The 26,334-nt window shown below is 42.5% G+C and overlaps 1 protein-coding gene across 2 annotated transcripts in view; it reads right to left on the reverse strand.

Annotated features, from left to right (window-relative positions):
• CUNH1orf21 (chromosome unknown C1orf21 homolog) overlaps positions 1-26,334 on the reverse strand; it is a 194,998-nt gene that overhangs the window by 56,273 nt on the left and 112,391 nt on the right. For both annotated transcript variants that reach the window (XM_073582905.1, XM_073582906.1), the window contains exon 2: positions 2,305-2,501. In XM_073582905.1, coding sequence (XP_073439006.1) covers positions 2,305-2,398 — 94 coding nt within the window. In that variant the 5' untranslated portion in view covers positions 2,399-2,501. The remainder of the gene's footprint in view (positions 1-2,304; positions 2,502-26,334) is intronic.

Consider the following 26,334-nt stretch of genomic DNA (forward strand, 5'->3'; position numbering starts at 1 on the left):
TATCTTCAGCGTAAAGAAGAACAAGCATATGGCCCCACAAAGCCTTGATCTCTACATCTTAGAGAATGTGTGTGACTACATGAAGAGAGAATGATTTGCACAAGCGACATCCACAGAGGATCTGAGGTCAGCTCTCCAAGACGTTTGTAATAATCTCCCAGCAGAGTTTCTTCAAATATTTTGTGCAAGCATATTGATACTTTGATGCCGTGTTGAATGCAAAGGGCGATCATGAAATATTGAACTGATTTAGATTTCTCCTTCATTCATCCACCTTGTGATTGATAAATATAAACTACTACCACTACTAGTTTTGAAAGCATTCTTACCTTGCAAACGGTTTAACCAGATGTGGAAAAATGCTGCACAGTACTGGATAAATAATATATTAACATTTTTGGGTTTTCAGTTATTTTAAAGGGTCTAATATTAATACATTAACCTTAACATTTCACTCAACCTTGCTTACAATGCATAAAATTATTAGGGGTTTTTTGCTACTCACTTCTGTTCTGCTCTAGCAATAAAAGTATAAAATGTACACTGAAATCACAATCTATCACTACTGTCAGCATAGTGCACGTTGCAGATTGCAGATTTCTGGTTTGCTGTATAGAAATGATCTGTCTCCAGAACACTATAGAAGTACCTGCTATACATCCTGGAAATTAGATGGTGCATGTGCCTCACTAAGCTGACCACACTTATGCTGTAATTAGCGACAATCTGAACCTGATTCAGCCCTGGCAGGAACATTAAAGCCTCATTTAGAACATAAAGTAGTTGAGAGTATTTGACTGACAGCATTCTAAGAAACTATTAGTACGTGCTAACATTACATGAGAAAGCTGAGGCCTCCACCAATCCAGACTCCTCTCGACTCTCTAGAACAGCTACTGTGATGCCAAACTGGTGTACAGGTTCTTTGCTAATGTAAGGAGGTCAAGGGCCTCGCCCTGTAAATAGTAAAATTAATGTGTATTATCTGTGTGTTGTATGTATGTTGTGTGTGTGTGTGTGTGTGTTTGCGTCCACAAAACAATAGTTAGGTGTTATATTAGAAAAGGGCCACTAGATGGGAGCACTGAGCTCAACTATTGAGAAGACTGCTGAGGGGTTAACTTAGAGGAGTGGCTAGACAGGAGGAAAGGAGATAGTTTTCCCTCCGTGAGGGGGGGGGGGTAGCTGAACAGGACAGAAGTGAACAGGACAGAAGTGAAGAACAGCATAGTGCCTACAGCAGTAGCCAGCACGTAGTGGTGCTGGAGGCCTTGCAGTCAGAGACTGGGGACTGTAAGGTTAGAGAGACAGAAGGAGTCTCATCGGTCAAGTCAGCTAGCAAGGAAGAGCTGAAGTGACAACCCAAGCTAGTCTATTGATTCCAGCCCATGTCTGGAGAAGTGCAAGCCATGGAGATCTGTATAAGAGTCCCTGTGGAAGTAGCAGCTGGAGTACGGAGGCTTTGTAGAGAGTCTAGTGAGCTGCGAACCTAGGACACGTACAGGAGCAACAGTGCCGTGAAGGGGTGAGCTGTAACGGATAAGTCAGGTACCTTCGTGGGCTGAAGTCGGGCTCTGGATGAAGGGAAGTGTTCCGTGTTTACCGTGTTCCATGTGACGTGTCAGCTTGTCTGTGTGGTGCATATGTGTGAAGTGAAGGAAGAAGTGACGTACTGCTGTAGATGAAGATGTACTAGTGTTATCAAGTGAAGTGTCTTAAAGCCATTGTGGAGATGCTGTGCCCTGAAGAGAATAAAGCTGATTTGTTAAAGTTGTTTCCAGCCCCTGTCTGCAGTCAATTGGGTCCCCAAAGTGAACAGCATACGGGTGATGAAACAGCCTCCAGCACAGTGAGTACTGGGACGACCGCAGCAGCTACCCCCCCGGCTGCCATGGTATTACACTTGTACTGGAAGCTGTCTAGCACACTCCATAATTACTGGATAATCAGTGACTGCGATGCGGTAATTTTTAAGGTGTTCTTTTATCAGTCAATCAAGTTAATATGAGTGAAGCCACAGCTTCCAAGAATGCAAGAATGCAAACAAAACTCTGTTGTCTGGCTACACATTTCTTCTGCATTGGTCGCTAACAGGAAAATGTAGTATTACCGGAAGGTGACCATTCAGATGGATACAAATCAATTATCTTTATTGAAAAATGTTGGCAATTCTTGACATCTAAATATCATTTGTGCTCCAGCAATCACATTTCATGATCACTATTATCAATAAATTAATTATCATTTGGATTTATGTCACCTGCTTCGTACTCAAAGAGAATAAAAATGCCTTAGTGTTCTTACCACAGAAAGCATCCCCATTTTGGTAACTCTTGCCATTTTGGGTATCATCATCATTTTGTACTGTAGATACATGCTTAGCCGAAGCACATCCCATATTTATTCAGTCAGCTCCAGACTGACTGCTTAGAAAAATCATTTCTATTGAAAACCTTTTAAGTCTGGACGAATATTCAAAGTTGTATCCACCATTGCTGAACCTGGGAAAAAGAAAAGACAGAAATTTAGTGTTAACAGATTCTATTAAACACATTCAGTTATTTAACATACATCAGTTATGTACCACTTTCCAGTACCTTATCCATTCACCAATGCCCCCTGCAACCTCCCTCCCTTCTGCAGAAGACTTTACCTCACGTTTAAGAAACAAGATCGACCACATCAGACTAAGCTTTATTGTTCAACCACCACAACCTCTCTGCAATAACAGATGCATGCCCTTCTCCTACAACCTTCTTTTCCATCATAACTGAAAAAGATGTACACTCCTTTTCTCTCCAAATTACACCTCCCCACTTGTGCACTTGACCCTACCCATGCAACCTCTTTACCATCCTCACTACAATGCTTATCACAGCCCTAATGCATCTATTCAAATTATCATTAACCTTTGGGGTTTTCTCATCCACTTTTAAATGCACAACCATAATTCCAATCCTGAAGAAGCTACCCCTTGGCCCAACCTTGACCCAGATTGCAATTCCCTTTCTGTTATGAGTGAGTTACCGAGGAGGAAAAAACAAAAAGCAAGCTAAGCCCAGAAAACTGGAGAGGTTGGTAACTAGCGGATTGCAGATCCCTGATCCTATCCACAACAACTAGCAGTAACCGTGGAGCGTGCCTATGGTGGTCCTAGACGCCTTGTCACGGCCGGAGAACTAAATAAGCCTAAAGAAAGAAAGGGAAAATCTAAACTGCCCCAGAGCAGACCCCAAAGCAATAGACAGCCCCCAACATGTATTGTCGGTGAAACAAGATGTAAACACAGACACAGATAGAAAGATAGGCTGAGCAAACGATGGGGCCCTAGCTAACTAGAAAGGACAGGAAAGAAAAGCTGCTGTCTGCAATTACGCAAAAAACCCTGCCCAAACAAATGTCCAACACGTCTGACAGAAAAAGGCCCTGAAGTAGCTAGACTTCAAATCACTATATCAGCACTCAGGTATATTCTGAAGACAGAGCAAAAGAGATCAACTGATCAGAGACAAAAAGGGGATTCAGCCCAGTCCCAGCCAGGGCTGGCTGAACACAAAAACTAAGTAAACCAGACAAAAACTCATATGAACAATAGCAGAGAAAACTTAGCTTTAGGAAGGCAGGAACCAAACTGAAAACCAGGAGCCACAGTCAGGAAAAACCACCAGCAAGAAACTAGGGAGTCGGCTGCCTTAAATCCAATCAGAAACTCCTGATGTCCAATCGCAGTCCTCTTCCTCAGGTGGCCGGTCTCTGCCATTTAGATCAGCTTCATTACCTCCCTTCACCAACAGAGGGAGTTCAGATAGAGAACTCTCTACTCCTCTGTCAGCACAGCCAGCTCCATAATCCTCACCAGAAGCCAGAGGCAAACCCGAAAATGAGCTCACAACACCTTTCATTTTAAAACTCCTTGAACAGCACGTTCACATTGAATTTTCCTCATGCCTCTCATCCAACACACTCTTTGACAACCTAAAATCTGTCTTCCGCTCTCACTATTCTACTAAAACTGCCACAACCAAAATTACTGATGACTTACTAACTACCAAAGTCAATAGAAAAGGTATCAACTACTGAGGACTCTCAATCCAGAATATTTTTCTAGACAATACTGTGTACTTTTCCTTCTAGACCTTCCTTGATACAGTTGACCACTACCATCTACTACAGATCCTTTTTTATATCTTGGCATCGTAGATATTGCCCTTTCCTATATATCCTCATACCTCTCTTAACTAGACATTTACCTAACATTACAGTACCTCATCCAATTTAAAAATATTTTCAGAATTCTAAAGAGTTAGTGTACACCCTCATCATCTCCCACATCAACTATAGCAATATCTTCCTCTGTGACTATACAGCTAACTCTCCAGCACCTCTCTAGAGTGTCCTCAACTCCTCTATCTGATTAATCCACCTCTTTCTTTGTAACTCCTCTGCCCTCTGACAATTTCTTCACTGGCTTCCAGCAAATCCAGTTTGAATTACCGTACTAACAATGATATAGAAGCCATCCATAATCTGTCTCCTCCATAGATCTCCAATCTAATCTCTTGGTATATTCCCATAAGAAATCTCTGGTCCTTACAAGACCTCCTTCTATCCTTAGTCATTATATGCTCCTCACCTAATTGGCTCTAAGATTTTTCCTGAACATCTGCCACACTCCAGAATTGAGTGGCTCAACATGTCCAATTGTCTCCCACATTTAAAATCTTCAAATGGAAGCTGAAAACTAATTTCTTTAGGAAGCCTACAGCCTACAATAACCCTGCCACCACCTCACTACAACAGGATGTGCTACAACCCTCCACCTTGCTTAATTCTCCCCATTACCAGGTAGATTGTAAGCTTGTGAGGTCAGGGTCTTCTCCCAATCTGTACCAGTTTGTCAGTTTGCTTATTTTATTATATACAGTATGTAACCTTTTCACATGTATAGCACCCTGAATTTAATGGTGCCTTAGAAATCAATAATAAAAATAGTGTTGTCTTTATGATGAGTCCTCATGTCCCAATATTGTTCTTTATATTAGATTAAAAAATGAACAATGAAGCTGAGTACACATTAAGAGACAGTGGCTGCACTTCTGTGTAAATATTTCTGAGCCTTTGAAATTCTCTCTTTTGCAAATTATGTTTGGAATACAGATTTGTTTTTCTATGAAGCCATAAGCATAAGGTAGAAAGATACTCCTTATATTAGGTAACCAAAAATCTATTAGATTCCCAAAGACATAGTATAACCTAGTACGGCATCTATGGCTACGCCTTGTGTGCCTGTGGCTCCGTTTACTCTGTCTAATTATAATATGATATGACATGTTTAGCTAACCATGAAGGGAAGCTGTAGAAATCGGACACATGAAGTACTGGATGTCAATCAAAACACCCTATATTATCGGAAGAGCTCAGCCAAATGTTATTAGGGCAGAAAGGACCTGTGCATAGAAGAACTTTCTGATTTACAATGTCCAGAATAATTTATTTTACAATAGTCCTGTGCTTGACAGAGTTTTAATGACATTGGATATGGTTGAATCTTGAGAAAGACAAAGTAGGCACGGGAAAAAATCAATACGAATTTGAAATATTGAGAGACATGCTACATGTTCTGATTTATTGTTTCCAACCTGTTCATAAATTATGAGAATTGGCCTATTAAGATATTAAGAGAGAGCTAAACTTAGAGCCACCATTTTCATGAAAATATATATACAAGGTAGATTAGATCATGAACATTGCTGTCAGCTTCTCGCAAATACAGATCCATATTAGAATGACAACTTCTCCCACTTCTTACCTTTCTACATTGGCAAATGTTAAAACGTTTGCACTTTTGTTTTTGACTCTGTAAGACATACATACTTTATTTCTTCCACCAATATAGCCATATGACAGCTTGTATTTTAAGAGACGAATTGTAATTTTGAATGGCACCATACATTTTATTAAGTGTATTGATAAGGTGAAAAAAATACTATTTTGGGGGGTTTGATTTTATTACATATATTGTGTGGCAACATGATTCCTCAGCTCAGTATGATTGCATCAATGCCAAATTTATATCTATTTTTTTTTCTTTCAGCAATGAAAAAAATTCTGCGGTATTTCCATTTTCTGAGACCCGTAACTTTGATTGCATTTTGTTAGGAAACATAGTGACAAAATATGCAATTCTGTAGCTTTGATTTTTTTTATTCTTTATATCATTTACCATACAGGTTAAACAATTTTATATTTTTATAGTTCTGATTTTTGCAAATGAGGCGATACAAATTGCATTTATTTTTTAAATTCTTTATTTTCGTTTTTCAAAAATAGGGTCTATTCAAACTTTTGTTTTTTATTTTTTAACAATGCTTTTAATAACTTTTAACATAATAAGAAAGGATGAAAAAATAAAGAGAAGAAGAGGCGAAATGAAATTTGTCACAATTTATCTGTATATTCATTATATAAAGTAAAAATACATTGTATTTCAAGTTACTTATTAAAGTACTAATGCATGTCATGCTCATGACTTGTGCCTTCATACACATGTACATTTGCGTGTTATGGAGGCAAAATAAAGCTAAGAAAAACTTTTATGGTATTAACAGAAAACACTCATTTGGTCAGAGTTAACAGTGGAGTTCCGCAGAGGTCAGAAGTGTCCCATTTTCTTTTTAACATGTTATTGACTATCTTGAGGACATACAGAGTAAAATTTAAATATTTGCAGATAGTACTAAACTCTTCAAGGTAATCAACACAGAGGAAGATTTAATATTACAGAGGGATTTATGCAAGCTGGAGGCTTGGGCTGAGAAATGGAAATTGCTGTGTAATATAGATAAATGTAAGGTTATGCACTGAGGAAAGAAAATGTACAATTATGTACCAACTAGCAAAACCGTCACTGAAAAACACAAATCTCACTTTAAGGCTGTGTGCACACGGTGCGGATTCTTGCCCCTGCAGAAACGCAGCAGTTCCGCTGACCAAGTACAGTACAATGAAACCCTATGGGGTTTCAAAAACGCTGTGCTGACGGTGCGTTTTTTTCCGCGTGGTTTTGCTGCGGTTTACAAACCGCAGCAAGTCAATTGTTTGTGCGGTTTCCGCAGCGGTTTCACACCTTTAACATAGTAGAGGTGTGAAACCGCTGGGCAAAACCGCAGACCAAACCGCGGGAAAACCGCAGGTCACTTTACCTGCGGTTCCGCGCGGAAAAAAACGCCGCAGCGGAATCCACAACGTGTGCACAAACCCTTAGTGACCAATGCCAGGCATCTGTCACCAAAGCAAATAAAATAATAGGATACATTAAAATAGACATCGATACTCATGGCAAGAACATAGTTTTGCCTCTATATACAAGTTACAAGTGTGCCCTCTTTAAAAGAGCTGAAGGTATTGCTGTGACTCGGCGGGGTCACAAAGTTTTTCAAGGTAGCTTGCTGTTGCTCAGTGGGGTCACGAAGGTGACAAGTGGCTAGCGGTAACTCGGCAGGGTTAGGAAGAGGACACCAGTCACTGTGTGTGAACAGCAACCGGTGGTGTCGGTGATCGGTGACAGCAGGAGCTGTGGTGGTGCCAGCAAGGACTTGTGTGGTATCGTTAAAAGACATAAACTGTACTGTGTGAACTGTGGCATAAGAAGTTCTGCAGATTGGACATGGGGAAATCCCGAAAGGGAGCGGTGGCTCAAATCGGGGTGGTGGCCCAAAAGGGGGTGGAGTCCCAGAAGGGGGCAGTGACCCAAATTGGGGTGGTAACTCAAAAGGGGTGGAGTCCCAGAGGGGGCGGTGACCCAAATTGGGGTGGTAACCCAAAAAGGGTGGAGTCTCAGGAGGGGGCGGCGACCCAAATTGGGGTGGTTCAGGAAATGGCAGCACTGGTTGCCTCACTGGGTATGTCTGGGGAACCGCAGTGTGTCTGTATGAGTTTTGAGGAGTGCGGCATGTATTTTCCAGATAATGACGGGCCACAGGTGTGTACCGTGATGCTTCACCAGGAAGGAGACTCAGGTATGCTCTCGTTTTATCTCTGACTGAGAAAAACGTCAGAGTTCGCTGCGACCATGGGGTCATTGTGAATTACACGGTGGACAGTGTTATGATTTAGAGGACAAAGGGGAAGTGTCAAGGTGGTAGTATGCCACCAAACTTAGTGCATACCTTTGAGAGGGGCCGAGACTTTTTTTTGTTTGATGACGTATGGTCGGACGATGGAGACGTTTCAACTGTGGGGCCAGCAAACACTGAGACAGTGACGACTCCTGACGTGGACAGGTCAGAGGTAGAACTGACCGGGAAAAGAAGTACATCTGCCCAACTGATGGACCTGACGTCTCGTGACAAGACAGATTGTGAGCTGGGAGATGAGGTGACTGGAGTGGACACACGGTCAGAGGGTAACTGGACGGTTGACTCGGATGATCGGCGTGACTCAGACTCTAGGGGTGACTGTGGCTCTGAGAGAGAAAGGGAGCACAGACTGGATGAGCTAGAGAAAGAAGTCTTCGAGCTCAAAGGTCACCTGGCATCGTGGCAAGGTCTGAATAAGTCCCTCAGAGAAGAGGTAGGCATACTAACAGAAACGGTAAGAGGTCTTCTGTAGGAGAAGAAGTGGGACGAAGACTTACAGCGGCCAGGCCTGAATGAGGAACAGTGTGAAGACAAAAAGAAACTGAAAAGTATGGAAGAAGGGGTGATTCATTTGCAGACGGAGCTTGATGCTGCAGAGTGTGCTAAAAGACAAGCACAGCAGGAAAGAGATGAACTGGCTGATGTGATTGCCAACAACAGAGGTGAAGGTGCTCTGGCTTTGGAAGAAAAGAGGCGGTTAGAGTCTCGCATTGTTCAGCTTGAAGAAGAAGTGGAGGAAGAACACGGCAGCGTTGAATTAGCCAATGACAAGCTGAGAAAGGCCACACTTCAGGTTGACCAGATGGATGCTAATCTGAAGACAGAACATAGTAATGCTCAGAAGAATGAGAGTGCCCGTCAGCAATAATAAGGACTTAGAAGCAAAGGTTGCACTACTGGAGGAAAAGCTTGATGCAGAAATTAAAGTGTGACAATCTGCTAGCAAACAAGTACGTCGTACAGTGAAAAAACTGAAGGTTGTACTAAGGCAAATGGATGATGAAAGGCGTAATTCTGAGCAGTACAAAGGTCTGGCGGAGGGAAATGATGTGCGTCTGAAACAGTTGAAACGCCAGGTGGAAGCAGCAGAAAAAGAGGCTCAACGTGCCAATACGTTGCACCGTAGGTTACAGTGTGAACTGTAGGTTGCTACAGAGACAGCAGATGCAAAGAACTGTGAGGTTAATGCACTGAAAAGTAAACTTAGATGTGGTGGGGTACCATTTCTTACAAGACGCTTAGATAGAGAAAGGATGGTGACTAACCAGTGTCTGATGACGCAGACAGACTGTGACAGGAGGGTCAAAGCCAATGACCAATATTCTGACCACTGGAGGCGGGGGAGGTCTAACGTAGGAACGAGGCCGTATGACAGATGGAGACGGTTCTCTCGACCTGTGGGGCAAGGTGAAGTGAGTGCCCGGTCGCGAGACCCAGGTATAATGTTGTGTGTTCAACCCCACAAGTTTGAACAGAGGAAGGAGGTATGTGGGGTAGTAACCACTGTGTCCACTAGGGGGCGCTGTGTGGATGTCCCAGGATAAAAGATGAATGGCAGAATACGGAATGGCCGTTATGTATCTCAAAGTGGGTGGCTTTGAGATGGAGACTTATGTGTTCATCAGCAGTGATACTGCTGAGGTGCTGCTTTAAAATGTCAGGGAGAAGTCTCCAGGTAACTAGGGAGATGGGCGGGCCAGTTACCTACAAACCCACCCAAGGGGTGTGCTTATGAGTGTCATAATAAAGTATATGTGTGTGAATGCTTGAAGGACCTGTGATGAGGTCATAGCCATGTGACCCGGTCGGCGTGGCTACGGACCATATAAGGTAACCAGAGTAGATCACATGAGAGAGAGCGCATGGATCTGATTGGGCCATGTGGAAGGTCCCGGCAGGCCTAGGTGGGAGAAGGTGTGCTACCTTCTGAAGACCACATGCTGAGGCTGCTGACCCGGGGAGATCTATGTATATTGGCTGTATGTGAGGAGGGATAAGCCTCCTGCGTTTTGCTGAGGCTCCAGGACTGAGCCTGAAATCATGGACACTTATGCTTGCTTTTGCCTGAGCTAAAGGCTATTCATTGTGTTATGTGCTGCTTTATGGGTTATGAAGCAATAAACCCTATGAACTTTTAAAGGAACGTGCCTCCTGATTGACTCCCGTGGCTCCTGAGCGAGTTGAATCCCTACAATATATATATATATATATATATAAAAAGATGTATACAGATCATTGTAACTATAGGTGAAATGTCATGCTATACAGGCGCTATACAGAGGACCTAATCATCTTTTGGAAGGACACTGAAAAACAAGCAATTTCATTTGTAGAGGAACTCAACAAAAACAATTGTGGTATTTCAATCACACATAATGTTAATATAGAAAAAATCCATTATTTGGATCTAGAAATCAGCCAGACGAAAAAATTATAACCAAAACTGCTTTTAAAAAAAACAGATTCTAATGGTTTTTTGGATTTTCGGAGAGCACAGTACTCTAAATGGAAGCAGAATATACCGTTCAGCCAATACTTGCGAATCCATAAAAATAATACAGACGATATCTTAGACTATGTGGAATAATCCATAATTCTGACTAAAAAATTTTTAGATAAAAAATATCAAAAAACACTTATAGCGGAAGCCTATGAAATTGTCTCTACAAAAAACTCAGAGAATAAACAGTCTTCTGATCTAAATATTGAACAAATGTGTGTAAACAGAAATAAAAATGTTACAGAAAAGAATACAAGATGGGAATACAACTTCATTACTACTTTTAATCAGGGAAGTGTGCTAATAAGACAGATTTTAAGGACGTATTGGCACATTTTAAGAAAAGATTGCTTTTGTAAAAAATGATTATCTAAGAATCCCAGTATAACATTTCGAAGGGGGGTTGCAATTAAAAACATCATTGCGCCCAGTAAATTGGGGAAACCCTTCTCCTCTTTAAATACCAAAAATACTCATATACAAAATCCTATTGGAGTTTTTAGATGTGGATCCAAAAAGTGTCACTGCTGCAACATCATCAGCCATAAACAAAATTGTATTATATCAGCCAGCACAGGAGAAACCATAAATATAAATCAACACCTGACTTGTGAGAGTGACTACGTTATCTATTGTACTTATTTCATGCAATAAAATGCAAATTAATTATGTAAAACTCATGCAGTGTGATTTTCTGTTTTTCATTTTTAGATGCTGACTTCTCCATTCTTTTTAGGTGGGAAAACTTGCAAAATCAGCAGTGTATCAAATACTTATTTTTTCCACTGTATGTAGTAATGGCAGCAAGTTACAAACACGTAATAGGAATTCTCATACAGAGACACAAAACGTGGGGAGTCTCTAGTGAGATTCATGTACATAAGTGTTTTGTTCTAGATGGCTTTCCTTTTATCCTTGTACTATTCCTGCAATATGCTAGAACTTTACCTTGGATTGGCTGGACTCAACATCAAGATATTTTTTTCTTAGGTCTCTCTCATTATGGCCTGAGGAGACAAATTTCCTCTAACACGAGTGGAGTCCTATTCTCACAGCTTCTCATATAGCTACTCTAGGAACATTAGCCAGTACCTTGGCTCCATGTCAATGAGTTCTTAAAAAGAGCCAACACTATACAACCCACATTGGTCTGGAAAATTATACTGTATTGGCACGGTACTTATTATGTGTATGCATACTTCGCATTGGAACATGGTGGCAGTATTTCTTGGTGGACCTTGAAGTCTTTCTCTGACACAGTTCTTATTCAATATGTCACATAGGGAAACTTTTCAATCACCTGCTCCTAAACTTTGCTCTATGGTTGCTAGCTTCTTTGTCCCACCCAAAGCATTATCAGCTTCAGTCTTCAGTCATACAGCGCCCCTCACACTACCATGGCCTCAGTCACTATGCTCTTCTTGCTACCTCCTCATACATTTGTATGCTGCCTGTATTTTTTTATTTTTATGTTCTCTCTGGGCTGGCGGTTTTCAGGGCAATCTGTGTCTATCTGCAGCCATTAGCTTCTGCTGCAAGACAGAGTCTCTAGCCATGTAAGCAAGGCCGCCATCAGGGCATTACTGCTGTATGGGGCCCAGTGAGCAGCAGTACAGAGGGGGCCCCAGGCCGCTCCTTCTTGTGCGTCTGTCCACCAGGCCCATTGTACAATGAAGATATGTGATCAGCGCACACCTTGGCGCTAGGAGCTTTTCTCAGAGCTCCACAGCTGTCTTACCTGGATGGCTGTGCAGTTCCCACTCCCTCTGCCCTCTGCACTTCCTTTCAGGTGATGGCGCATACACGCCATCCTGTACGAGGACACCTGAAGCAGAGCTGCGCCTGCAAGGGTTCGTCAGTGAAGTAAGTATTAAAACCGTTTTTTTTTCTTTTCTTTATAAAATGAATTAAATGGGTGAGGGGGGCTGCACATGATGCAGTGGGGTAGGGGGGACTGCACATGATGAAGTGGGGGGCCTACAAATGAAGTGGGGGGCCTACAAATGAAATGGTGGAGGGGGACAGCATATGTTGAAGTGGGGGAGGGGGTCTGCACACGATGAAGTGGGGGAGGGGGACTGCACATGATGAAGTGAGATGAGACTGCAAATGATGAAGTTGGGGAGGGGGACTGAAAATGATGAAGTGGGGGAGGGGGATTGCAAATTGATTGGGAGATTGGGACTGCAAATGATAAAGTGAGGGAGGGGGACTGCACATAATGAAGTGAGTGGGGGAGGGGGACTGCAAATGATAAAGCGAGTAGGGGAGGGGGACTGCAAATAATGAAGTGAGCATGGAAGGGGGACTGCACATAATGAAGTGAGGGGGTCAGCAAATGATGAAGTGAGGGGGGAGAAGGGGCAACCATCACCGCAATGGAAGGGTGATGTAGCATGATTAGTACAGGAGCATCAACCCTACTAATGACTTGCATATCAGTGTCTCCTGCTGCATAAGGCATCTAGACAAAGAAAAACTATTCCTTTTGACCCCCTGTACACTTGAAATATCGGCTTGACCGAGTATTTCTGCAAATGATGAATTGAGGGTGAGGGACTGCAAATCATGAATTGAAGGTGGGGGGAGGGGAAAAGCAAATGATGAATCGAAGATGGGGGGATGGGGAGAACAAGTGATGACTGGAAGGTGGGGGATGGGGAGAGCAAATGATGGCTTGGGGGAGAGCAAATAATGAATTTTGAGGGTGGGGTAGTAAATGATGCTGTATTGAGACTGGCGGACAGTAAATGATGAATTGAGGGTGAGAGACAACAAATGAGGATGAATTGGGGTGGGGCAGCAAATAATGATAAATTGAGCTCCTGTGTATAATGTCACCAGTAATCGCTGTATTACTAGTACACTGACACTATATATAGAGCGCCTGTGTATAATGTCACCATTGATCGCTGTATTGTCTGTACACTGACACTATATACAGAGCTCCTGTATATAATGGCATTGGTGATCACTGTATTGTCTGTACACTGACACTATATACAGAGCTCCTGGGTATAATGTCCCTGGGGATCACTGTATTACCTGTACACTGACAGTATACATAATATGTGGTCTGGTCATGATGTGGCAGTATTTTTTCCTTGTATGTGGTATAATTTGGTTAGTATGTGATGGTAATATGTGATGTGGTCATGGTGTGGCTTATTTGTTGTTTGTATGTGGTATTATTCAGTCGCTATGTCATGGTAATATGGGTTCTGGTCATGGTGTGGCAGTATTTTCCCTTGTATATGGTATTATTTGGTCACTGTGGTTTTAATATGTGGTCTGGTGAAGGTGTGGCGGTATTTGTACCTTATATGTGATATTATTTGGTCACTATGTGGTGGCAATATGTGGTCTGGCAATGGTGTGGCTGAATTTGCTCCTTGTATGTGGCATTATTTGGTAACTAAGTGATGGTAATAATAATAATAATAATCTTTATTTATATAGCGCCAACATATTCCGCAGCGCTTTACAGTTTAACAGTTTCAAAACACAAGTCATAAGTAACAACGCTAACAATACAATAATTAAAGCAAAATAAGACGAAATAAGACGACCCTGCTCGTGAGAGCGTACAATCTACAATGAGGTGAGGGAGATACAGAGTACAGGTGTGTATTTACAATGGTGTATTTACAATGAAGGTCCAGCCATCTTGCAGGAGTGAAGGATGGATGGAGATAGTGAATGGGCTACGCACGCACACTTACACAGAGAATGACTTTGATTAGTGAATGTGATAGGCCGCTCTGAACAGGTGTGTTTTGAGGGAGCGCCTAAAACTATGCAAATTGTGGATAGTCCTGATTTCTTGGGGTAGAGCATTCCAGAGGATAGGAGCAGCACGGGAGAAGTCTTGGAGTCGGGAGTGGGAGGTACGGATTAGTGCAGAGGTTAGTCGAAAGTCGTTTGCAGAGCGCAGCGATCGGCTAGGCCGATAGACAGAAATGAGAGAAGAGATGTAAGGGGGTGCCGCACTGTGGAGAGCTTTGTGGGTGAGAACAAGTACTTTGAATTGGATCCTATAATGAATGGGCAGCCAATGTAAGGACTGGCGAAGAGCGGACGCGTCCGAGTACCGATTACCCAGATGGACGATCCTGGCTGCTGCATTGAGTATGGACTGGAGAGGGGATAGTCGAGTGACGGGGAGGCCAATTAATAGAGTGTTGCAGTAATCCAGGCGAGAGTGGATCAATGCAACAGTGAGGGTTTTTGTTGTTTCCATAGTGAGAAAAGGGCGGATTCTAGAGATGTTCTTTAGGTGTAAGCGGCAGGAGCGGGCAAGGGATTGTATATGGGATGTAAAGGAAAGATTGGTGTCAAACATAACACCCAGACAGCGCACCTGCTGCCGGGGTGTTATTGTGGTACCACCCACGGAGAAGGAAATGTCAGATTTAGGGTGGTTAGTAGACGGCGGGAGCAGAAGAAGTTCAGTTTTGGAGAGGTTGAGTTTCAGATAGAGAGCGGACATGATATTGGAGACTGCGGACAGACAGTCACTGGCGTTCTGTAGTACAGCGGGGGTAAGGTCGGGGGAAGACGCGTATAGTTGTGTGTCATCAGCATAAAGATGGTACTGAAAGCCAAATCTGCTGATGGTCTGTCCAATTGGGGCCGTGTAGAGAGAGAAAAGAAGGGGGCCAAGGACTGAGCCCTGAGGTACCCCGACAGCAAGAGGAAGAGGAGATGACGTGGAGCCAGAGAACAAAACACTGAAGGAGCGGTCAGAGAGATAGGAAGAGAACCAGGAGAGTGCAGTGTCCTTAATGCCTAGTGACTGGAGCCTAGAGAGTAGGAGTTGGTGGTCAACAGTATCGAAAGCTGCAGATAGGTCAAGAAGAATGAGCAGAGAGTGGTCACCGTTACGTTTTGCTGTCAGAAGGTCATTGGTCACTTTGATGAGTGCAGTTTCAGTCGAATGTAGGGGGCGGAAGCCGGACTGTGAAGGGTCTAGAAGGGAGTGAATGGAGAGGTAACGGGTAAGGCGGGAGTAAACTAATATGTGGTTTAGTCATGGTGCGGTGGTATTTGTTCCTTGTACATGGTATTATTCAGTTACTATGTGGTAGTAATATGTGGTTGGGTCATGGTGTGGTGGTACATGTTCCTTGTATGAGGTATTTTTAAGTGACTATGTGGTGGTATTATATGGTCTGGCCATGGTGTGGTGGTATTTGTCCCTTATATGTGTTATTATTCAGTCACTAAGTGGTGATAATATATGGTCCAGTCATGGTGTGGTGGTATTTGTTCCTTGTACATGGTATTATTCAGTCACTATGTGGTGGTAATATGTGGTCTGGTAACGGTGTTGTGGTATTTCTCCCTTGTATGTGGTAGTATTCAGTAACTATGTGGTGGTAACCTATGGTCTGGTCACAACGTGACGATATTTGTCCCTTGTGTGTGGTATTATTGGTCATTTTAAAAAATGTATGTGAGTTATTCCCTTAACGAAAAAAAAATATATAGCTAAAAAGAGTACTGGATAATGTAAAAAATGTTTAATAGGTAAAAGTAGAGTAGGATGCTGCCAAAAGAGTCTACCTTGTCGTGGTGGAGGCTTAAAAAATCTTTTGGCCAAAACAACAGCTTCTAGCTATGTATGTGGTATGGTGTTCGATGGGAACTGTTAATGAGTGATTGGTGAGGATGTGGTGCAGAAGAGGAGTTTTTCAAGAGTGTGTGGTGAAACTGTGGAAGGTTTGAGGGATGGAAGCAGAACTGGGGTGAAGCATGGGTGGAGTCTCAAGGGGGTCTAAAAACTATGCCAGTATGGGGCCCTGAGATTTCTAGTGGCAGCCCTGCAGGTAAGCACCAAATCTTTAGGTGCCTCTGCATCCTCAGACAGTGGCATTCTATTCAACTTCTTCCCAAATTGTCATATCTGGTGTCAAACTGTCTCTATATCCGGGCTGCTCCTACTACTGCATTGCGGTGCTTAGTTCCAGCATGTACTTGTAAGGACACTAGTCATGGCCGAGGACACCGGGGCTCTGGTGTCCTGGCCTCTCCTCACAGAAAAGTTATGCTCACTAGTCAGCATACCTGTGTCTTCAGATTCGGCTCCTTCAGGGTTTTCCCTACGCAATGGGAGACCGTTTCCAAGAAAATTCACATCAACTGAGGCACAGTCCATCAAAACTTCAACAAGACATCTTTACTTGGTTCATTAAACAGCATTTCCAAAGACTTCACAACATTTACAACAGGTGTCACACTGCAAGGCTCCTTCACTTTCCCTGCACTTCTTTCATGGTTACACAGCATGGACCCTGGTCAGACCATCCCTGACGGTTTCTCAGTTTCCTCTCCATTTAGCTCTGCCACAGTTAAGCATCCCTTGATCTGTTTCTCCCCAGACTCAAGTTCATTAGTATCTGAAGTCAGTAGCCTCTGTGAGAGTGACCTGCTCTGATGTTCTGTCCCCTGTGCTGGCCCCGCTTTGTCTCTGTCTGTACTCACTGCTTCCGTGGGTTCCCTTGGCCATTCTGCCCAGGTCCTAAGGGTTTGTGCCCAAGTAATGAGTTGCCACATTCTGGAACCACTTCTGGCCCCTAACTGCGCGGGTCCACTTCTGTATCATCCTGTGCTGTGATAAGCTGGGCTTCTCTCTTAGACGTTTCGTGACTGCTGCAGTGTTCTGGGCCTATAGCCCATGTGGACCCTTCGGGTGCCTTGGGCCCTCTACCCTATCCTATAACTATACACTACCTTACTATGCAGTAGCCCCTCCTACAATTAACTATGTGTGTGACTATGTACATTGTCTAGACCTGTGGACAGTAAGATGCCCCCCACCTAGTGGCCAAACCTGCCACCTACACTTTCCCTGACCTAAAGCACAATAGTGCAGCATTAGCAGAACAATAATATTATACATGACAGTATAATACGAGTCATAAGAAATATGTAATTTACACTTGATGTTAATACACTTAGACGTGTAGCAGTACCACAAATGAACATTGGTAATACACCAAATGGTGTAGCAGTACCAGCATAAAGATATAACAGACATATTTTCCCATCCCCTTAAAAAACTCACTCATTGGCTCCCTATAGTCGCAGTCCTTTTACAGGGACAGCACCATAAAAAGGGGATCAGAGCACTCGCTATAAAGGCACCTGAAGTGTGAAAGCTTTAAAAATACTTAAAAGCTTTAAAATACTGAATGTAAATTCTATTGTGCTTAGCACAGAACATTTCTCTAAGCGCCAGGGGATACGTTACTTTTAACATTCTTTTCCATATTTGTTATGCTTCAATATTTGAAGTACTACCAAAAAGCTGACATTTGTATCATTTCACATCACCACTGAATTATTTTTAGAAGCAAAATGCAAATTAATTTCTTAAAACTCCCAGCTGTCTTTGCAGTATTAAACAGTGATGTTCATACTCCTCCTGCTACGCCCACACAGTGACGCAGCCCGTGGTAGCTAAAATCGGTTTACATTCTGTCTTAAAGTCTGTGCCAATACATATTGCTATGGCAACATCTAATACAAGACTCGTTATTATCAGCAACCATCTAGAAGTAGGAGAAAGGCATTCTATTACTGGGGTTACAAATAGTTTATGTTTGTGTAATGACCACACAATAGCATACTACGACATGTACGTTCTGAAATCCAACATCAAACTCTTACAATTTGGTTTGTCATGGCCAATATCCCCAACAATATTCCATGAACCCCACCTGTAAGGCTAGTATAGAGGACATTGGAGATATACCTGAGATTTTAGGTTTGCCTAGACAGTCTGGTCTGCTTTTTGGATTTTGGCCAGAGATGAAATTTCATTTATGAATTCCAAGGATGCACTCAAAATGCAAATTGCCTCTTCAGAGAGTAAAAGGACTGAAACTCTAGCGCCACCTATTGGAAGTAGTGATCTTAAAAGTCAATGTCGACACTTTAATGAGTTTTGTCATATGACTTGGGATTAAAATAAAATGTTACCCTACTTCATGTGATAAGGCTCGTTAAATGGTCAATACTGACGTTTAGGATTGCTGCTTCTAATCGGTGGCACTAGAGTTCTAGTCCTCTCTAGTCTTCCTCTCTAAAGAGGCAATTTGCATATTTAATTTCCCAGAAGAGCTAATAATTCTCATTACACTGCCATACCAACAAGTCAACCTCCAAAAGGAGAAACCTTACCCCTTGGATCCAAGGCTGTCTAATTCATTATTGGTTAAAAGGGGTTATATACCTATAAGTATTTTCCAGTCAGTTGTATATGCAACAAAAAAAGTTTAAACTTTCCTTTTTGTACCAAAATGGAGAGGTGCTACAAAAAGCAGCTCTTGGTTTTGCATACATCATGCAATCATTCTGCATATTACAAGTTGATAAAACTATTTGAAGGGGCTCCATATCAGAAGTTTTTCCTCTAAAGCAACCCCTGGTAACGATTGCTGAATTTTTTAGACTCAGAGAATGAAGACCTACAGCATTTTTTTGTTCAACACTGCCTTCTTCTTAAGGAGTTTTCCACAAGAAAATCTGTTTCTTTTATTTTTTATTACCCCATGAACGCTCATTCCCACAACTCATCTAGACCAAGTTCAATGTAGTCAAATTGCTGGGAGTTTGTGTAAAATTGTGACAATGATATCAAGCACTAAAATAAACCCACAAGACTCAACAGCTTAAGACTGTAGATATGTATTAGCAAGAAAAAAAAAAATCAGCATTGAAAAAAGTCTATGTGCCAAGTGATACTGTACATTTAGTTTATTAGAAGTGCATAATATTGCTTAGATTTGTAGCATGTTAAAATCTTAATGGTTCATATGGATCTCCAGCTATAGCTCAAAAATTTGCGGTTGGCCTCCCTCCCATGTGCTGCCCAACATGGCATAAGGGGTTCCGCGAGTAGGCTGATGTCTCGCTGACTTCTGGGTATCTATAGTCAGCTACCTAATTATAAAGAAGGGTATATTTTGTAGTAGTAAGTTAAAATCAATTGCACTTGCTTAGAAATATTGAAGGCCGTTTACTTCTCATGCAGTTGTTTTATTCAAGATTAGCTTTGTCTTCTTCTAGAGTAAAAGTAAATTAGTTTATTTATGAGAAAGAAATAAAATAAAGTTAGAAGCCATAGTATTATTCTATAAAAGTTTTAATTAATTTAGACTAATTGAGTTGTTTAGAAATGTTGAAGACTCTTCACCTTAACCCCTTACTGACCGAGGCAATTTTGACCTTAATGACCAAGACAAAATTTTACAATTCTGACCACTGTCACTTTATGGAGGTAATAACTCTGGAATGCTTCAACGGATCCCACTAATTCTGAGAATATTTTTTCCTGATATAATGTACTTCATGATAGTGTTAAAATTTCTTCGATGTGACTTGCGTTCATTTGTGAATAAAAAAAAAAATCGAAATTTGACAAAAAAATTAAAAATGTCACAATTTTCAAACTTTTAATTCTTATGCCATTAAATCAGACAGTCATAATCAGAAAAAAAACAGTTAATAAATAACATGTCCAACAAGTCTACTTTACATCAGCACAATTTTGAAACATAAATTTTTTGTTATTAGGAAGTTAGAAGGGTTAAAAGTTGACCAGTGATTTCTCATTTTTCCAACAAAATTTACAAAACCATTTTTTTTCACCTTCCTGACCAGGCCATTTTTTTTTTACAATTCTGACCACTGTCCCTTTATGAGGCCATAACTCTGAAACGCTTCCATGGATCCCGGTGATTCTGAGACTGTTTTCTCATAACATATTGTGTTTCGCGATAGTGGTAAAATTTCTTCAATATGACTTGCATTTATTTGTGAAAAAAAATTGGAAATTTGGCGAAAAGTTTGAAAATGTAGCAATTTTTGAACTTTGAATTTTTATGCCCTTCAGAGTGATATGTCACACAAAATAGTTAATAAATAACATTTCCCACATGTCTACTTTACATCAGCACAATTTTGAAACTATTTTTTTCTTTTGCTAGGAAGTTATGCGGGTTAAAAGTTGACCAGCGATTTTTCATTTTTTCAACAAAATTTACAAAGCCATTTTTTTTAAGGGACAACCTCATATTTGAAGTCACTTTGAGGGGTCTATATGATATAAAATTCCCAAACGTGACAACATTCTAAAAACTGCACCCCACAAGATACTTAAAAACACGTTCAAGAAGTTTATTAACCCTTCAGGTTCTTCACAGGAACTGAAGCAATGTGGAAGGAAAAAAAATGAACATTTAAGTTTTGTATTTTTTTTTAGCGTTCGCTGGCTCCACTTCTTCTCCTTTTCATCTCACTATTGTGTCGCTCAAAGTTCAATCTTTGACCCTCTTCTCTTCTCTCTCTACACGAGCCCCTAATTGGACAGGCCATCAGAAGATTTGGCTTTGAGCACCATCTTTATGCTGATGACCAGGCTCGGTCTGACCCACAGGGTAACAGCGGAATCCCCTGGTGGGCCCCTGTGCAGATCTGGACCCCCATCCCCACTGTATAAGAAGTACTTGGCATAATTCAATTGATTCTGTACAGAAAAAGGCAACATCTATATATTATATAGAGATACAGGTAAATTTATGGACAAGGGTAATGTGATATTTCTATGCAAGTGGGCCCCCAAAGTCAGTGTCACTGGTGGGCCCTTGGCACCCCAGTCTGACACTGCTGATGACGCACAACTATACACGTTATCCCCTGATGTAATACAGAACACCAGTGACTCTCTGTCTGCAGATTCCAACATCATGTCTGCTTTCTATCTGAAGCTCAACCTTTCCAAAACTGAACGTCTTCTGCTCCCACCATCTACTTACCTCCTTAACTCTAACATATCCCTCTCCATGTGTGACCCCCACAATAATGCTGGGTGTTATGTGTGATACCAATCTTTCCTTTCCCTCCCATATACAATCTCTTGCTGCTCTTGTTTCTTGCACCCGAAGAACATCTCTGGAATCTGCCCCTTTTTTAACCATGGAAACAACAAAAACGCTCACTATTGCACTGATCCACTCCTGCCTTGACTACTGTAATTCTTTATTAATTGGCCTCCCCCTCACTCGACTTTCCTCTCTCCAGTCCATCCTTAATGCAGCAGCCAGAGTCATCTATCTAGCAATTCGTTACTCTGACACTTCCGCTCTGTGCCAGTCAATGCCACTCACTGCCCATTCATTATAGGATCCAATTTAAATTGTTTGCTTTCAACCACAAATCTCTGCACAGTGCGGCACCCCCCTAATAATACATTTTATTTCTATAGCGCCGACATATTCCACAGCACGTTACATTTCAGAGGGGACTTGCACAGACAATAGACATTACAGCATAACAATAATCACATAGATCATAACAGATACCAAGAGGAATGAGGGCCCTGCTCGCAAGCTTACAGTCTATGAGGAAAAAGGGAGACACGAAAGGTGGGTGGTAACAATTGCCCTGATAGTATGGACCAGCCATAATGTTAAGTGTGTAACAGTACAAACACAGAGGGCTAATAGATGCATAAAGCATGTGGGAACATGATGCGGGGAACCTGGTTATGGTAAAACTTTTGACTGTGCCACCCAGGGATAGATTAGGTTAATGTGTTGAGGCGATAGGCCAGTCTGAATAAATGCGTTTTCAGGGCACGCTTAAAATTGTGGAGATTGGGCACTAATCGTATTGACCTGGGAAGGGCATTCCAAAGAATTGGCGCAGCACGTGTACAGTCTTGGAGACGGGAGTGGGAGGTTCTGATTATTGAGGATGCTAACCTCAGATCATCAGCAGAATGGAGGGCGCGGGTAGGGTGGTATATTGAAACAAAGGAGAAGATGTAGGGTGGTGCTGAGCCATGGAGAGCTTTGTAGGTGAGGGTAATAGGTTTGTACTGCATTCTAGAGTGGATGGGTAGCCAGTGTAATGACTGGCAGAAGGTAGAGGCATCGGTGTAACGATTGGCGAGGAATATTATCCTGGCTGCAGCATTTAAGACAGATTGGAGGGGGGAGAGTTTGGTAAGAGGGAGACGAATTAGAAGAGAGTTACAATAGTCGAGACGAGAATGCATAAGAGAAACAGTAAGAGTTTTTGCGGAGTCAAAAGTAAGAAAAGGTCAAATTCTAGAAATGTTTTTGAGGTGCAGATAACAAGAGCGAGCCAATAATCGGATGTGGGGGGCAAAGGAAAGCATAGAGTCAAGTATGACCCCAAAACAGCGGGCATGTTGCTGGGGAGTAATAGTGGAACCACACAAGGAAATGGCAATGTCAGGTATAGGTACATTAGTAGCGGGAGGAAACACAAGGAGTTCAGTCTTTGACAGGTTCAGTTTCAGATACAGTGAGGACATGATGTTAGACACAGCGTTTAGACAATCGCTGGTGTTTTCTAGAAAGGCAGTCGTGATGTCACGAGTGGAAGCGTATAATTGGGTGTCATCAGCATAGAGATGGTACTGGAAACCAAATCTACTGATTGTTTGACCAATAGGGGCAGTGTACAAAGAGAAGAGGAGGGGGCCTAGGACTGATCCTTGAGGAACCCCAACAGTAAGGGGAAGATGAGAGGAGGAGGAACCAGCAAAAGATACAGTAAAGGAGCGGTCAGAGAGATAGAAGGAGAACCAGGAGAGAACGGTGTCCTTGAGGCCAATGGAACGGAGCATAGTGAGGAGGAGCTGATGATCCACACTGTTGAATGCTGCAGAGAGATCCAAGAGAATTAGCATGGTGTAATGACCATTTGATTTAGCTGTTAGTAGATCATTAGAGACTTTAGTGAGGGCAGTTTCAGTAGAGTGTAAAGAGCGGAAACCGGATTGGAGAGAGTCGAGAAGAGAGTTATCAAAGAGATAGCGGATAAGACGGGAGTGGACCAGGCGTTCCAGGAGTTTAGAGATGAAGGGAAGATTAGAGACAGGTCTATAGTTAGCAGCACAGTTTTGGTCGAGGGATTTTTTTAAATAGTGGATGTATGATGACATGCTTATATTGAGGAGGGAAATATGCCAGAAGAGAGAGGTTAAATATTTTAGTTAGGTGAGGGGTGACAGCAGGGGAAAGGGACAGGAGGAGATGTGACAGAAATGGGTCACTGGTGCAAGTGGTTGGGCGAGAAGATGCAAGGAGCCTGCTTGCTTCTTCTTCTGTGACTGGTTCAAAATCAGAGCGTGAGATAGATGCAGTGGGGGAGGGAGGACAGTGCATGGTATGAGGTGATTGGGAGATAATTTCCTGTCGGATCTGGTCAATTTTTTCTTTGAAGTAATTGGCCAGATCGTCAGCTTGAAGCTCCATGGTTGGAGCCTGTACTCTTGGGTTGAGTAGAGAATGAAAAGTGTCAAAGTGATGTTTAGGGTTATTGGACAGTGAGGTGATGAGGGTGTTGAAATAGGTTTGTTTTGATAGGTGAAGGGCAGTGTGGTATGTTCTAAGCATAAACTTATAATGGATGAAATCTTCGTGTAGATTGGATTTTCTCCACAGACGTTCGGCGCACCTGGAGCATCGCTGCAGGAAAAGTATTTGCAGGGTGTGCCAGGGTTGTCACCGTCTGTGTTGTGGTGTTCTATGTATAGGAGGTGCAAATTCATCCAGGGCACTTTGAAGTGTTTAATTGTAATGCTTCAATGCAGAATCAGGACATGAGAGGGAGGAGATAGGGGCCAATGAAGACTGCAAGTTCTTCATCAGTTTCTGGGTGTTAATGGCCTGTATGTTTCTATAAGTATGGACAATGGGGGTGGCCTGAGCGGCCTTGATAGAAAATGAAAGAAGGCTGTGCTCAGAGAGCGGGAGAGGGGAGTTTGCAAAAGCATCCACTGCACAAAGACGAGAGAAGACCAAGTCGAGGGAGTGTCCGTCTTCATGCATTAGAGAATTAGTAAGCTGCGAAAGGCCAAACTAGGAGGTTAGAGATAAAAGGTGAGTAGCTGATGGGGAGAGGGGAAGAGCAATGGGGATGTTGAAATCGCCCATGATGAGGGTAGGAATGTCACAGGAGAGAAAATGTGGAAGCCAAGTGGCAAAATGATCCAGAAACTGATGGGAGAGGCCGGGAGGATGATATACCACCGCCACTCGCATGGAGAAGGGGGTGTAGAGTCTGACAGCATGGACCTCAAAAGAAGGGAAGACAAGTGAGGGTACTTGAGGGATTACCTGAATGGTACATTTTGGTGATTGGAGCAGACCAACGCCTCTACCTGCTCTATTGTCTGATCTTGGGGTATGAGAGAAGTGTAGTCCACCATATGAAAGAGCAGCAGCAGTGGTAGTGCCTGACTGCTGGATCCAGGTTTCGGTAAGAGCCAGAAGGTTAAGAGAATTAGAAAGGAAGAAGTCATGAATGAAGGAGAGTTTGTTACATACTGAGCGAGAATTCCAAAGGGCTCAATTAAGAGAGAAAGATGGCATGCAGGAAATATTAATAAGATTAGAGGGGTTTCTAAGTGTAGCAGCTGGGGGGTTTGACTTTCTATAGCATAGGGGACCAGGGTTGGGAGCAATGTCTCCTGCGACTAGGAGGAGAGGATAGAAAGAGAGAGCAGATGGTTAAGTGATTTGTGAGAGCGTTTCTGATGTTGAATGGTGGGGCTGAATGGATCTGTGCAATTTAGCAATGTGAAAAGAACGTGAGTGCTATACATAGGAGAGGAAAGGAGTGAGGTGCCTGTATGGATGGAGTGTAGAGAGTCAATGCCAGGGAAGTGGATGTGTGTGAATGCAGCATCCAGGATATAAATTACACAAATGCATATGGTAAATATTTGTTGTAATCCAAATGTACAGGGAATAGATGTATATAAATGTCTTACCTGTCTCCTGCCCTGTCTAACTGCCATGTTATAACTGCCTCATACTTTGATCAGATGTACTTCGATTAAATGTGCATAAATGCCCCCTGCATAAATGCACCCCCAAGCTAGGTCTGAATATATAGGAGTCTGATGCTTAGATCTGGTTGTTTTTTTTTTTTTGCTCAGCTCATTAACAATCAAACTAAACTACGACAGCAGGGCCCAATAAACTTAGTGGTCAGATAAACCAGTGTCTTGCCCTACATGCGTCATAAACCCCCTACATCTCCTCCCTCATTTCTGTTCAATCGGCCTTCCTATTCTCTTGTCTCCACAAGTGAGTTTTAGTTAACATCCGCACCAATTCTTTTCAGTGCTGTACCCCAAGAAATTAGGACTAACCACAACTTACACAGCTTTAGGAGCTCCATAAAAACACATCTATTTAGGGTGGCCTATCACGTTCCCTATATAATGTCCTTTTTATATGTAGTCCTTTCTCTACTTCTCTGAACATAATTCTCTATCGAACTCCACCGCACCCAAAAATTCCCCAAGATGGCTGGACCATGTCACATGCGTGGTTTGTGGAACCACTATGCCATGGACTGCGGAGAGCCTGGAGGGGCGTGACTAAGCGATCACCTGACTATTCACTAGAGCCTCAGATGATGAGGTTAGACTTGGCTCCCGATAAACGCCAGGTACCAATCCAGGGCAGACCAACGGTCGCGTAGCAGCTGGACCCAAAGAACAGACTGGATGAAGCAGTTGGCAGAGCTTGCATCAGAGTGCAGCAGACAAAGTTGGAGTCAGAGTGCAGCTAGCAGGAATTGCTTCAGAGTCCATTAAGCGGGATTTGCTTCAGAGTGCAGCAAGCAGGATTTGCTAGAGAGTGCAAC

The sequence above is a fragment of the Dendrobates tinctorius genome, unplaced genomic scaffold (genome assembly GCF_039654945.1).
Source record: "Dendrobates tinctorius isolate UK_male_01 unplaced genomic scaffold, ASM3965494v1 ptg000074l, whole genome shotgun sequence".
Lineage (NCBI taxonomy): Eukaryota > Metazoa > Chordata > Amphibia > Anura > Dendrobatidae > Dendrobates > Dendrobates tinctorius.